At 40.0% G+C, this 12,366-nt stretch overlaps 1 protein-coding gene across 1 annotated transcript in view; it reads right to left on the bottom strand.

The window, feature by feature from the left end:
- The window catches only part of LOC120545851 (collagen alpha-1(V) chain-like), a 110,048-nt gene extending 97,980 nt beyond the window's left edge, over positions 1–12,068 (bottom strand). Inside the window, exon 1 of the mRNA XM_039780472.1 lies at positions 11,594–12,068. Coding sequence (XP_039636406.1) covers positions 11,594–11,717 — 124 coding nt within the window. The 5' untranslated portion in view covers positions 11,718–12,068. The remainder of the gene's footprint in view (positions 1–11,593) is intronic.
- Positions 12,069–12,366: the final 298 nt, after the last annotated feature.

Raw genomic sequence — 12,366 nt, 5'->3', positions numbered from 1 at the left:
GCTGTCCACTAGTGATCGGCTCACCCAAGACACATGTTAATGCCAGGTCTGAACAGGGCCTAAGAGTATGCGTGTGTAAAAGGGGTTAAAACGTATGTAAATTGAGCTTGTAAAAAGTGTGAGAGGAATGTAGCTGGCGGAGCCTTTATCTGTAACATGTCAGTCTGCAGACATACAATCTCATGTCTCCTGAGAATGCACTGCAGACTGAGAGGCTGAAATAGGTACAATCAGTTGCATTGTGTGCATCCCAACTGTCTTTCCATTGTTCATTGTTCACAGGCTTTTTTGTGAGCATGTGCATGTGGCTGCAATGTCCGTACACTCTGTACAGTTAAAGGCAGTGGCATTGCATAAGTTCATGGCAAATATGAAAGACAAAGAACAACATTTGTAATTATATGAATAGGATAATAGCTATAGCTAATATTTAATGCCAATAGAAGTGGTGATGACATCTAGGTTGTTTCTTTGAAACTTACTCTTACATGGGGTGGCTGTGGCTCAGTGGTAGAGCGGTCGCCTGCCAATTGGAAGGTTGGTGGTTCAATCCATGGCCCTGCAGTCCCTTGTGAAAGTGTCCTTGGGCAAGACGCTGAACCCCGAGCTGCCCCCGATGCTGTGCATTGGAGTGTAAATGTGTGCGAGTGTGATGAGCAGGTGGCACCTTGTACAGCAGCCTTGGCCACAGCGTATCAATGTGTGTGAATGGTTTCTTTAACTATGTTAAAGCGCTTTGAGTAGTTGTTAAGACTAGAAAAGCGCTATATAAAAACAGTCCATTTACATGTGTCTATGTTAATGACAGATAAAGTAACTTTTCTTAGTAGATAAAGTAGTAGTTTTCACTATAACGTGTCCATGTAAATGACACTAAGTATTTTTTGTTTGTCTTACTTTCTCAAAAGAGTGACAACATCTGGCAAGGCAGTAGGATAATTTCTCTTAGTTTTCAATGCAAACCAACTTTTTATAGTATTAAGTTTTAAAAAGTTTAGGAAAGCTTATTTCTACTGAAAACAACTTGGAATTCTTATTGCTCTGGCATATTTCTTCACTTGCTTCAATATTATTATGTTTTTAGGACTAATTTATTAACAAATATGAATTGATTAGATACAGTGATCTGGCTGTGGCACTAATTGCCACCTTTATCTTTACAGAACAGCCTTATGTGTCCAACAGACAAACATGGGGGCAACAAACCTACATACTGACAAAGACAAAGGCACACTTTTTCATACACAAAGCACAAAAAAGCTGGTTAATGTCTCTCTTTTTTTTTTTTGGAGGAACTGTTTTGATTAGAGTGGCACAGTGCCATGCAGGCGATGAATAAAGAAAGCAAGGTCCCCAGAAACAAACCCTTCAGGGCTGATAAACCTTGAGCAGTCTGGACTAAAATGTGGGCAGTGAAGGCAACCCACCGGACAGAGCCGCGACTTCAAAACAAATCAATCACATTAAAGTAAACAAAAGCTTAACCGGGTCAAAGGGTCCTGACAGACAGCGGCTCATAGGAGTGGTAGGAGCTAAGAGGATAGGTGAGGGCATGGTTCACCCACAGAGAAGAAAAAAATAAAAAAAATAAAATAAAAAGTAATTTTGAGTCTTTCCCTCTGGCTGCCCCATGTAGGATTTGCTCGAGTTCTGTTAGTCATAACATAGGTGTCACCTCAGGTCCTTCATCAGTCAAGTTCAGCCAAACCAAGATAAGCATCGGCACATGTTCATCATAATGGAGGACGTTTAGGAACATGTCAAGGGCTATTCATTTCAACCTATCACACTATTCACCTAACCAAGAGACCTATTCAATTCAGCAGATTTAGTTCATTCTTTTTAGACAGAGGGTTTCAAAAGTGGTGAAGGCTCTCCAACAGTAAATAAAAGGAAAATAATAATTAAAATGCCAAAGCCAAGAGGTGGTGCCATTTAACAAAGAACTGAAGATACCCTGTGCTCAGCAGGGCTTCTCTCCTCTGTGCCAGCTGGTGCAGAGTAAGCCAAAAGCCACCGACACTATTTTATTAACAGATCACATTAAAAACAAAAAGCAGCAAACTAGTGTCCGAAACGCGTAGTTTGCTCCTTTTTGTTTTAATGTAATCTGTAATGTACAGCGTGCTAGCGTGCTTTAATATATAAAAATCTGTATTTAAAAATATTAGTTGTTTCACTCTTGTGTGTCTGATTGGAATTTCCTGCCTATAGGCCATAATACTGAATCTGGATTTCTACATAAAAGATAGGCTATCGCTTAATGTAGTAGCCTATGTATGCCATTCAGAATACCAAAGACAGTTATCACATATTAAGTTCAGGCAAAAGCCATTGAAGAAAAAAAAAAATGGTCTGCAATATAAATGCACAATTATGAGATAATCTTCATTGAATGCATTATTTATTCTCTGGGAGCTATAATAATAACCTATCAAAATCTGACCAACATTTTTTTTTTGGTTCTTTCTAGTCAGTTGTCTTATGCTCATTACTTTAATAAAAAACAGTATTGATGTATCGGTATAGAAATACAAGGTTTATAAAGACAACATGAGCCTCTCTCACCATAGGTTCCAATTGCAGCAAGTCTAAACTTGACCTAGATAAGACGGCTGACATATATTTATTGTTTTATACGACTGTTTATTTTACCATGCAGAGCACCTTGCTAATGTTACACAGGGATCAACAGAACAGTATGTATGTGTGTCTCTATCAGGGAGTCTATGTAAGAGCCAAGGAATCACAAAATATTTAAAAAAAAATTTATGTGGCAAGAAAAAAGTGAACTGAGGTAAAACAGGAGACAGTGCGGCAAGCCGGCAACGACAGGAATTAAGTGTGTGTGTGTGTGTGTGTGTGTGTGTGTGTGTGTGTGTGTGTGTGTGTGTGTGTGTGTGTGTGTGTGTGTGTGTGTGTGTGTGTGTCTCGCTGCATCACCTGGCATCTATTTTGCGGAACACAAGCGTATTAAGGCAGTTAAACATGTCACAGCTGCAGCAGTTAAACTGCCCTCCTGGCTCCACCTTGACTTTTTTTTTTTAATGATGAATAACAATAATATGATAGTTTAAATGTGTCTCACGGGGCAAATAGTTGCCAAATAAAGTCAGGCACTGCTAATAGAAACCAATCTGCACCAGATTTAGGTCTGCATACCTGCCAGGATTGAAGACACTCATACCAAACTCATGCCAAGTGCTGTTACTGAACCCTCTGCTCATGACAATTGACAACAAGATGGTGGCAACAATGGTGGTTCTTTACAAGACGACCAGTGCAACATGACAAAACGGCACACGTGTGCATGTGGGGGGTAGGACTGACTGATACAGACAGTTTTCTATCACGTGCCTATCTATCATAATGCTCAAATTGTTTTGAAGCAGAGGCTAGTGGTCGTAAAAACGCAATAGCAACTTGTTTATCAAAACTATTTTAGCGGAATACTAATTTTATTCATATAATAAAAGTAGCCGGCGAGACGTAAATGAGTAGGCGGCTGTTTGGCCAGCAGCCAGCATTTATGGAACGCTCTACTATCACAGTTCCATGGTGCTTAAATGGGCAAATGTGGTTGTTCAACAAGTAAGACACACCTTAAATAAAAAGAAACATCACTGCTTAACGGCAGCTTAAGCAGGTACTACCTGTAACACCAGGTGCACATTGTCACCATCAGGTCTTCTTTCAACACCGCAAGGCAGGTGTTAAACATTTGCAAGCTAAAAAAGAAACTTGCAAGTGCTGCACAGACAATGGACACAATCAAGAGCGTCAACACTCGAGTCAAGCGGAATCCCAAACAGCATAGCTTGGGACAAAACACCAGATCATTAAATTGCCCTTTCCACATAAATCTGTGTTTGTGTCTGACAGGCTGTAATGCGACTCTGCAGGCTCTTTGCGGTGACTGAGCGATGGGAGACGCATTGAGAAACAACACTACAAATTGGTCACTGAGGACACATTGTAAATGTAAAAAAAATAACAAATAAAAAAAATGACTCTTTTATTCATCTTTGGTGCCAAACATCTGAGGCATTTTATCTGAACACTATCAACCCACTCTATCTGCCATCTGGATCGAGTTGGCTTTAGAAGAGATTACAGACGAGGAAGGAGGTTCTGATCCAACATGTGGTTTGCACCTAGCTCTCTCCACCCGCTTTTGCTCACAGGCTGACCACAAGCTGTAACCTACTCCACACCCAGAACCAGGCCGACGACCCAGTCTGTGTATGTTGTAGGAATGTTACACCACCAAAGCCACAGCATGTGGGCCTCTGCCTGGTTAAGGCTGGCTAATGGGCCCCAGATCACGTTTCATTGGATGCAGATGCCTGCCAATGGATCTGGCATTATATTGGCAATGACATCATGAGCTCAACCTACTGGAAGAGCATTAATGTTTCAGGGACATGGCTGGTATTGTGCTTTTGATCTGATTTGAGGACATGGTCATATGACATAAGTGCTGCAAAGTGTACCATAATTCATTTGAATGACGACTATTCTCTATGTAGACTGAGTTAGGGGGGAAAAAAAACTACTTTATAGTGTGCCTGCCAGACTTACATACATACATACATACATACATACATACATACATACATAAATGTGATTGTGTGTCACATTTGTAAATAAAGTAACGCCTTCTTAAATCACCGTTTGAAATGCAGGTTCAATTTGTAATGAGGACACACAGCATGCAAAAAAAAGAAAACGAAGAGGCTGAAAATGTTCATTACACTTCAAAGTAAAAAAATAAATAAATGAAAGAAACTGATAATTACACATTTTGTAAGACCCTAACCAGTAGTGGAGATACACGTTAAGTTTGTCCTGAGGGGGAGCCTAGAGAAAAGTTCAGGGGGTCATTAAAATCTTGGGAGCAAGACTGTACTAAGCAAACGTAATGGTAAACTCCTCACTAGATGACATAGTTGAAAGAATTCTGGACCAACTGGGATAATGCCACTAAATGAAAAGGTCAGAGGGTCACTAGAAACTTCAGGATGGTCAAGGCTAAATTTGACCTAAATAGGAAAGAATAATTAAGATCAGGGGGCTGCAACTAACAATTTCATTATCAATTAATCTGCCAAATATTTACCACATTGCTTGTCCAGCAGTCCAAAACCTAAAGAAATGCAATTAATAATCATAGACTACGCCATGATGAGACAAAGAAAAAGCAGTGAATGTTTAATAACAACAATGTTGCTGATAATTAATTTTATGTTGATCAACTTTTAATTAGTCATAGCTTTGGTCAGGATCCCACCTAAATTGTAATTATGAATAATCCTCTTGGGATCACAATTCACATCAAATGTCCTGGTAGCCTTGGAGATTTCTTCTGTGGGGTTTCAAAGTTAAAGTCAGACAGACATCTTTAGGCCCGCCCCACCACTAGCAGGGCAAAAGGTTTTTGAAGTTGGATATTCTAAAGCATAGTCTGTGAAATTTTGCATTCCCAAATTGCCAAAGTGTTCACTTGAGACACATGAAAAGACAGCTCAGCCACTCAGTTCCAGATCTCCACTAACACTCACGCAGAAGGTCAAGAAGGCTGGTCAGCAATTCCCACTTCTGAAGAAAGCGTTAGTGCTGGGGTAGCAGTAAGGTGAGTGGATGGGCGTTGCTGAGAGGTATGGAGACACTCAGACACAGGCGCACCTCTTTTAAACATCACAGCACTCTTCCCAACAGCTGTTCTGCATGCTGTGCTCTAGCGATACCCATCTCATAGGGTCAGAGTTTACAGTAAGCTATTCCTGACATATGGGAGTCACATATCACAGCTGGATATAGCTGACTAGAGGGATGGATGGATGGATGGATGATTGGATGGACTGGAAATGACAAAAACTCATGGGCCCAGTTTTTCAAAAGTTTTCTCTGAAATATGTTCTTAAGAAGGTTCCTAAGAAAAGTCTACGTCGGATTCATGACGTGTTCTTAAACAGCAGATTTGTTCGCACCTGTGTTCTTAGGATTGATGAATCCCACGTCTTCGTAACTGAAAGCGCGTGTCAGTTGTTCCTAATTAGCATAAGAAAACGCCCCGCAATTTCCCATATAAGGACATGACACTTCCTGTGCACCTCCTGGGAGACAGGTTTTCGGAGATTGTCGGAGCCGCGGTGGATCTCAGTACTTAAATAAAAGTATACAAATAACCAGAGACATATTTACTTCAGTAAAAGTAGAAGGTGTCCACTACCACAAACAAGGCCTGGCTTTTAAAAAAAGTTCCTATCCTAACCAGCATAAAAACGGAAATGTGTTGTTAGAATCGGAATGCGGTTGGTTTTATTCATGGATGTATTTTATTTTATTTAACCATGCAAGTAAGCAAATAAAGTGTGTGAAGCAGCGCAGATGGGGAGATGTGAAGAGGTCCAGCCAAATAAAGAAGATATGAACGTGTCTTACGCAGCCTGGTGGAGGAGTAAACGACGCTGTGGAGAGAAATAGATGGCAATTATGATTTAAAAACGGGAATAATACAAAACAAACGTTTTCATTTTCACTTTTACCGGAGGCTGTATTACCGAGGGTCAGCGGCGCTACACCGGGCTCTGGAGCACCGGAGCCGGCTTGGATCGGCGGTGCCCCATATATACAGTATCTACGGCAACCAAACTTCACTGCTGAGACAAATGTGTGACGGTCAGGAAGACGTTTTGGCGGGGGGAAAGCTGATCAGAAAATGTAACGGAACATTGTAGAAATGTAGTGGAGTAGAAAGTATAGATAATTGCTGCAAAATGTAACAAAGTAAAAGTCAAAAGTAGGCTATGCACTATTGAGTCTACTTAAGTAAAGTACAGACACGTGAAAAATGTACTTAAGTACGGTTACGAAGAATTTGTACTTTGTTACATTCTACCACTGCATTTTGGCAATATAAATAGCGATCAATCACCAAATAACGCAAGATTTAATCAGTTTAACTGCTAATGTAAATTGCAGTGTTAGTGTTTTTTGCATAATATGATTTCTTTTTCAACAAATGATCAGAAATACATTACAGTACAATACTATCATTGTAAACGACTGTAGAATTAAATAAAATGGAGCAAATAAAATTGAGCAAATTGTCATCACTCAAATGTGCGTAAGAGTGCTTTTCAGTGATCGTAGATTTTGTTCTTAGCTAAGAACAAATCCAAGTTAAGAAAACATTAGTGAATGTCAGAATCTTCGTAAAAAGTTCGTAAGAAGGGTTTAAGAACACATTTCTTCGTAAGAACGGTTGGTGAATGAGGCCCAGTGTTTGGAAATGGGTTTTTCAAAAGCAAAAGAGGGATTCCGAATTAAGATCAGATCACGTAAACCAATCTTACATTTGATCTGGGTCAAACCTGCCCTTTGGGTTTTTCAAAACTTTGAACTCTGTTTGGGATCTATTTGATCAAATCAGAAGGGTGGATTCAGTTGTGATTTTTCGAACCAAATAAAATCAGAGACTTTTTTTTTTAAGTGAATGATCACAGAATCAATGTTTACTGATGATATATGCATTTCTTCATATTTGAAGCATATGTGAAGCATGTCACATCTAATGAGATATGGTAAACTAAAAAAAAAAAAAACCTAAAATTATAACAAATAACAAAATAAAGAATGTGAAATGTTTCTGTTTATTACAGTTTTTCTGTTTCTTAAAATTAAAACAAACAATGGCTATTTGTGGCCACCGGTATTTTGCCTACCTGTTGTCTCGGACAGACAGAGAATGTCATCAACACTAAGTTCGGAAAAATGTTTCTTTATGGACCGCGCTTTGTCCATGGGGTCATTGGACAACAACAAATTAAATTATAAGCTATCTTGCACATAAAGTAGGCAGTTTGGCTTGAAAGGAAAACAGAGGAAAACATGGAGTGTCCAGAATGGAAAGGGTTCATCCTCTAGAGAGCAGGAATTAGGTCTGAATATTTAATTAGATTTTTATAGTTTTGAGATCAATTGGACATTTTAAGCTGATTGGTAGTGGTTTTGCCTTCAGGGTACCATGGATATCCACATAATTTTTCATGAAAATCTGTTATTGTACAAGCAAAGTTGTAGAAGGTGGCACTCTATCCTCTGTGGAACATGAGCATGCTCAGAAAATACAAATGGCAATATCGAACATGTGCAATACGACATTCTGGTCTAATGGTGGCGCTAAAATGCTCACAGCACCACACAGCAGCAAAAAACATTAAGATTCATCCCCTGCTGTTCAGGAATGTCCTTAGCAAGTTTCATTGAAATCTGGAAATTAATTTTTCACCGTTTGAAACCTGGCTACTGGATCAGTACATGGAACCCCCACAAACTCACGTCGGATGGAATTAGGTCCGGAGAGTTATCTACTGGTATTCACTATCAGGATGATTGGTGCATACTGCTCTCAGCACACAAGGACAGAGGCTACAAAGTCAAATCAGAGCTGGGTTGACAATAATGACATTAGAACAGATAAATCACCTGCAGAGGGATTTTGGTTTAAATGCTGAGGTGTAAATGAGTGCAGTTCATCAAACCTAAGGGGAGAAGGAACGCTTCCTGTACAGAATATGTGATGTATCACAGTCATTAAAGGGTTCAAATATGAAGGCAACAGATTATAGTGAAGGTTACTTGATAGGTTCTCACATTCTCCCTTATGTGTACAACTATGATAAATCAGGCCAATACACTTGATACATGTTTTTTTTTCCAATTGAATTGAAGGTGTATAAATGCAGGGATATGGAGAAGAACAGCAGTAAAATTGGCAATGACAGAAAACTACAATGCACAGTATGCATTACAGTACCATACTGGTGGATGTTGGAGGATGGATTTATTTCCAAGTCACATAGAATCATTTCATCTTGGGAGTCCGAAATTGGTTCATCATGCCAATATGGAAACAAGTTGTGTAACAAGTTATGGGCAGCTCCCTGCACAGTCAGTAACTTGTACTCACTTAGTAGTTTCAGTTTGTAGATGATGCCTGTCATGAATCTTAACGTGTAAATAAAGTAAATGGCTGCATTTATTTAGTGCTTTTTACACACACACACACACACACACACACACACACACACACACACACACACACACACACACACACACACACACACACACACACACACACACACACACACACACACACACACACACACACACACACACACGATAAACTCACTATCACAAATCCAGGTGCTGATTCGTTGTATCTGCAGAAATTACAGATGAGCTCAGTTACATCTGGAACAAGGCAATATTTAACTGAGAAAACCTAACAAGTACACGCAAGACAATTATCACAGCAGTATTACATAACTATCAGCCCATGCAGTGATATGCAGTGGAAGTTTACACAAGGCTTTCACAATCTGCCATCTACAGTAACTCTCTGAAAACACACAGTAAAAACATTCAATGGGCTAGGTTCAATCAACATGCTCACCGGCCTAATCCAAACTCTCAGCTGATTCCCTGCTCTCTGACATCTCTGTTTGGGTCTGCTGTGTGTGCCTCCAACATTCAGATGATAGCAATGAGGAAAAGTCATGAAACCCAAACTGGAAAATAAACAATGTGTGATGCTGTGAAATTCCAGACATGACATACTCGGGCGCCGGGCAGAGCTCCAATTTAAAAGATCAATTTCAACAGTTCATGGATGGATTAAACACCTCCAATCCCGCTCGGAAACACAACGTAGAGCTACAGCATAGATACCGCTGTCACTGTATCAACAGTCCTAATAAAACAAAAGGGGATCCAGACACCGAAAACACTGACGAGACAACAGAGATGGCTGCGGAAAACAATGTTGTGATTAACCAAGGAAAGCATTCCATGTCATTTAATAACTGTGGATGAGTTTTGACTTCAGATTCCTTTTGTGTTTAATGGAGAATAAAAGACCTTTTGTGTGCACGATGTATTCAGCAAATTAAAACATCTCTTTTGAGCCGTGTAAAAGCAAACTTATTCATTGAATTGTGTGTGTTCCACAGACATTGAAACTTCAATTCATCATCAGAGATAAAACATCTTGGCTCAAACTGATTTAAAGGGTAGGGCTGGGTATTGTTAGAACATTTCCGATATTGGTACCGATACCGTGACCCCGATACCGGTTCATAAACGATACTTTTTTCTATACCAATTTTATTAAACAAAAAGGAATTACAACATTACACATTACGACATAAATAAAAACACATGCGTGTCTCTACGACGTGTAACATTACACAGCCAATCAGCAGCATTATTAGATCTTGGTAGAAGCATGCTGCGTGCTTATTGGAGGTTTACTCCTTAGGTATTGAAATTGGTTATTAAATGACTAAGCATTTTTCGATCCTTGATACTTTAGAGGCAATTCGGTCGGTGCATTTAAAGTATTGAATCTGGTACCCAGCCCTATTAAAGGGGTTTGGCAACTTTGGCCTTTATATGGTTTTTGACTATTAAGGTGCATACTGAGAGGCAAGACAGCAGCGATAATATAAATTCAGCACTGTTTATGGTTGCCAGGTCAGTGAAGCATTTACAGTGTGAAAGTTCACGAAACACCCCAAATTTGGGTTTTAAGGGCTTCGAACTTGTGAGTAGATTTGTAATGCAGAATAAATAGCAGCAGGCTGATCATTTAAAGTGTGGTCTAATAACAATTCTCAATTAGTGTCTTTTTCTTTGAGAAGCTGTTATATCAATTGAGAATAAAGCCATTAAATGCTACTGGCCTGAAGTGAAAAAGTCCTATTGTTTGATTGAGGTCTGAATTCCTTCTGTCTTCACAGCCAATAACAATTCATTCACTCAGTCCACACATGTTTTGGGTTCCCTCTCACACCAGATGAAATGAAAATAGTTACTGCATCCAAGTTGGACTGACTGAAGCTGCTGAGTATCGGAGGGTTGGCTGATGAGAAGTCATCTGGACATCAACTGCACTGCACAAACGATGTAATGAGCTCCAGCTGATAAAACCGGACTTGTACATCAGCCTGCTGTTATGACTGGGTGTTAAAGAGCCTTCACGGGGGTACAGCTTTTGTTATTAGTGTATCAGCACACCTGGCATGAGAAATCGTGGGAAATCACAGAATAGCCTACAGAAGATGGTAAAGAGAGGTACAATGTCACAAAAGCAGAATATATGCTTTAGTGGGTTCTTTTTTAGACTTTCTTTAGACCTTTAGCTTAAGATTCCTTGACTTTAAATGCAAGCAACCAACACCAAAAAAAGACTTTTAGTTGAACGGTTTTGGTGCTACCTTGCCACTACTAGCGCTATTAAGTTCGCAGCAGCTAGCTAAAATTAATTTGGTTGCAAGACACTAATTAAAAAAGGAAACGCGGGGGGCTTTATTTTCAGTGTTTGTTGCTGTTAACATATGAAATGTCATAAAACACTCAAAGAAATTGAATAATAAAAACCCTAAATTGCCCCATTTCCCCGTTGAAAGCCATAGTGTAAATTTAACATTAGCCGGAAAGCTGACGTCGCACTTGGTAAAAACCATGTTGTGAAACAAAGTAGCATAGTACTTTTTTTCCAGGCCCCCCCAGGTGTAACCACTCTTACCTGTCTGCAGCATCCCGGAGCCGGACTCGCCTCCAAAAGCCACCGGTGCAACGTCAGGTGAGCCGGTGCTCGTCGTGATGAGCCCGAGAAGGCAAAGTGTCCATTTTAACCAGCAGCAGAACATCTTCCTGCTTTAATCACCTTTGTAATTAAGGTTTAAAGGCATGCAAACAAGAGGGCCAAAATGGGTTCTGGATATAAAAGTGCTCTGCGTGTGGCTCTCATTAGTCAAAAGTGAGGAACACTGTTGAACGGCACTTTTTCTTGAACTTGAGTGCGACGCAGACTAACTTGTCATCCTCTTCAGCTCGCCTCCTCCTCCTCAGACAGCAGCAGCAGCCTCTCTCCTCCTGCAGCTGCATCTCATCACAGAGGAGCCAAACGAGCCAGCAGATTCCCCGCCCCTTTCCTATAATGCGAACCAATTCAAATCACGCAGGGCCTCCACCCATTTTCTTTAAAAGCTGTCTGCAACTTATTTGCGAATTGTTCAGTTTTATTGTAACGATTTATCATCTTTCATAGTCTCCAAGAACGGTCCGTTCATCGCTGCAGCATGAGATAACACATGCTGCAGCCAAAAGACCAATAAGGAGTCACATAATCCCAATCTCTCTGCTGATTGGTTCAACATGAAAATGATATGGTACTTCTACCAGACATCAGTGCAAGGTCGCACTGTTTGCAAAGACCACGTGATTACATTATCGCACACTCAACTGTAATATACTGTCATGTCTACTCTTATAGTTACTGTACTCTTCTAACTCTAC

Source organism: Perca fluviatilis, chromosome 17 (assembly GCF_010015445.1).
Source record: "Perca fluviatilis chromosome 17, GENO_Pfluv_1.0, whole genome shotgun sequence".
NCBI lineage: Eukaryota > Metazoa > Chordata > Actinopteri > Perciformes > Percidae > Perca > Perca fluviatilis.
This window is presented reverse-complemented; position numbering and strand designations above follow the sequence as displayed.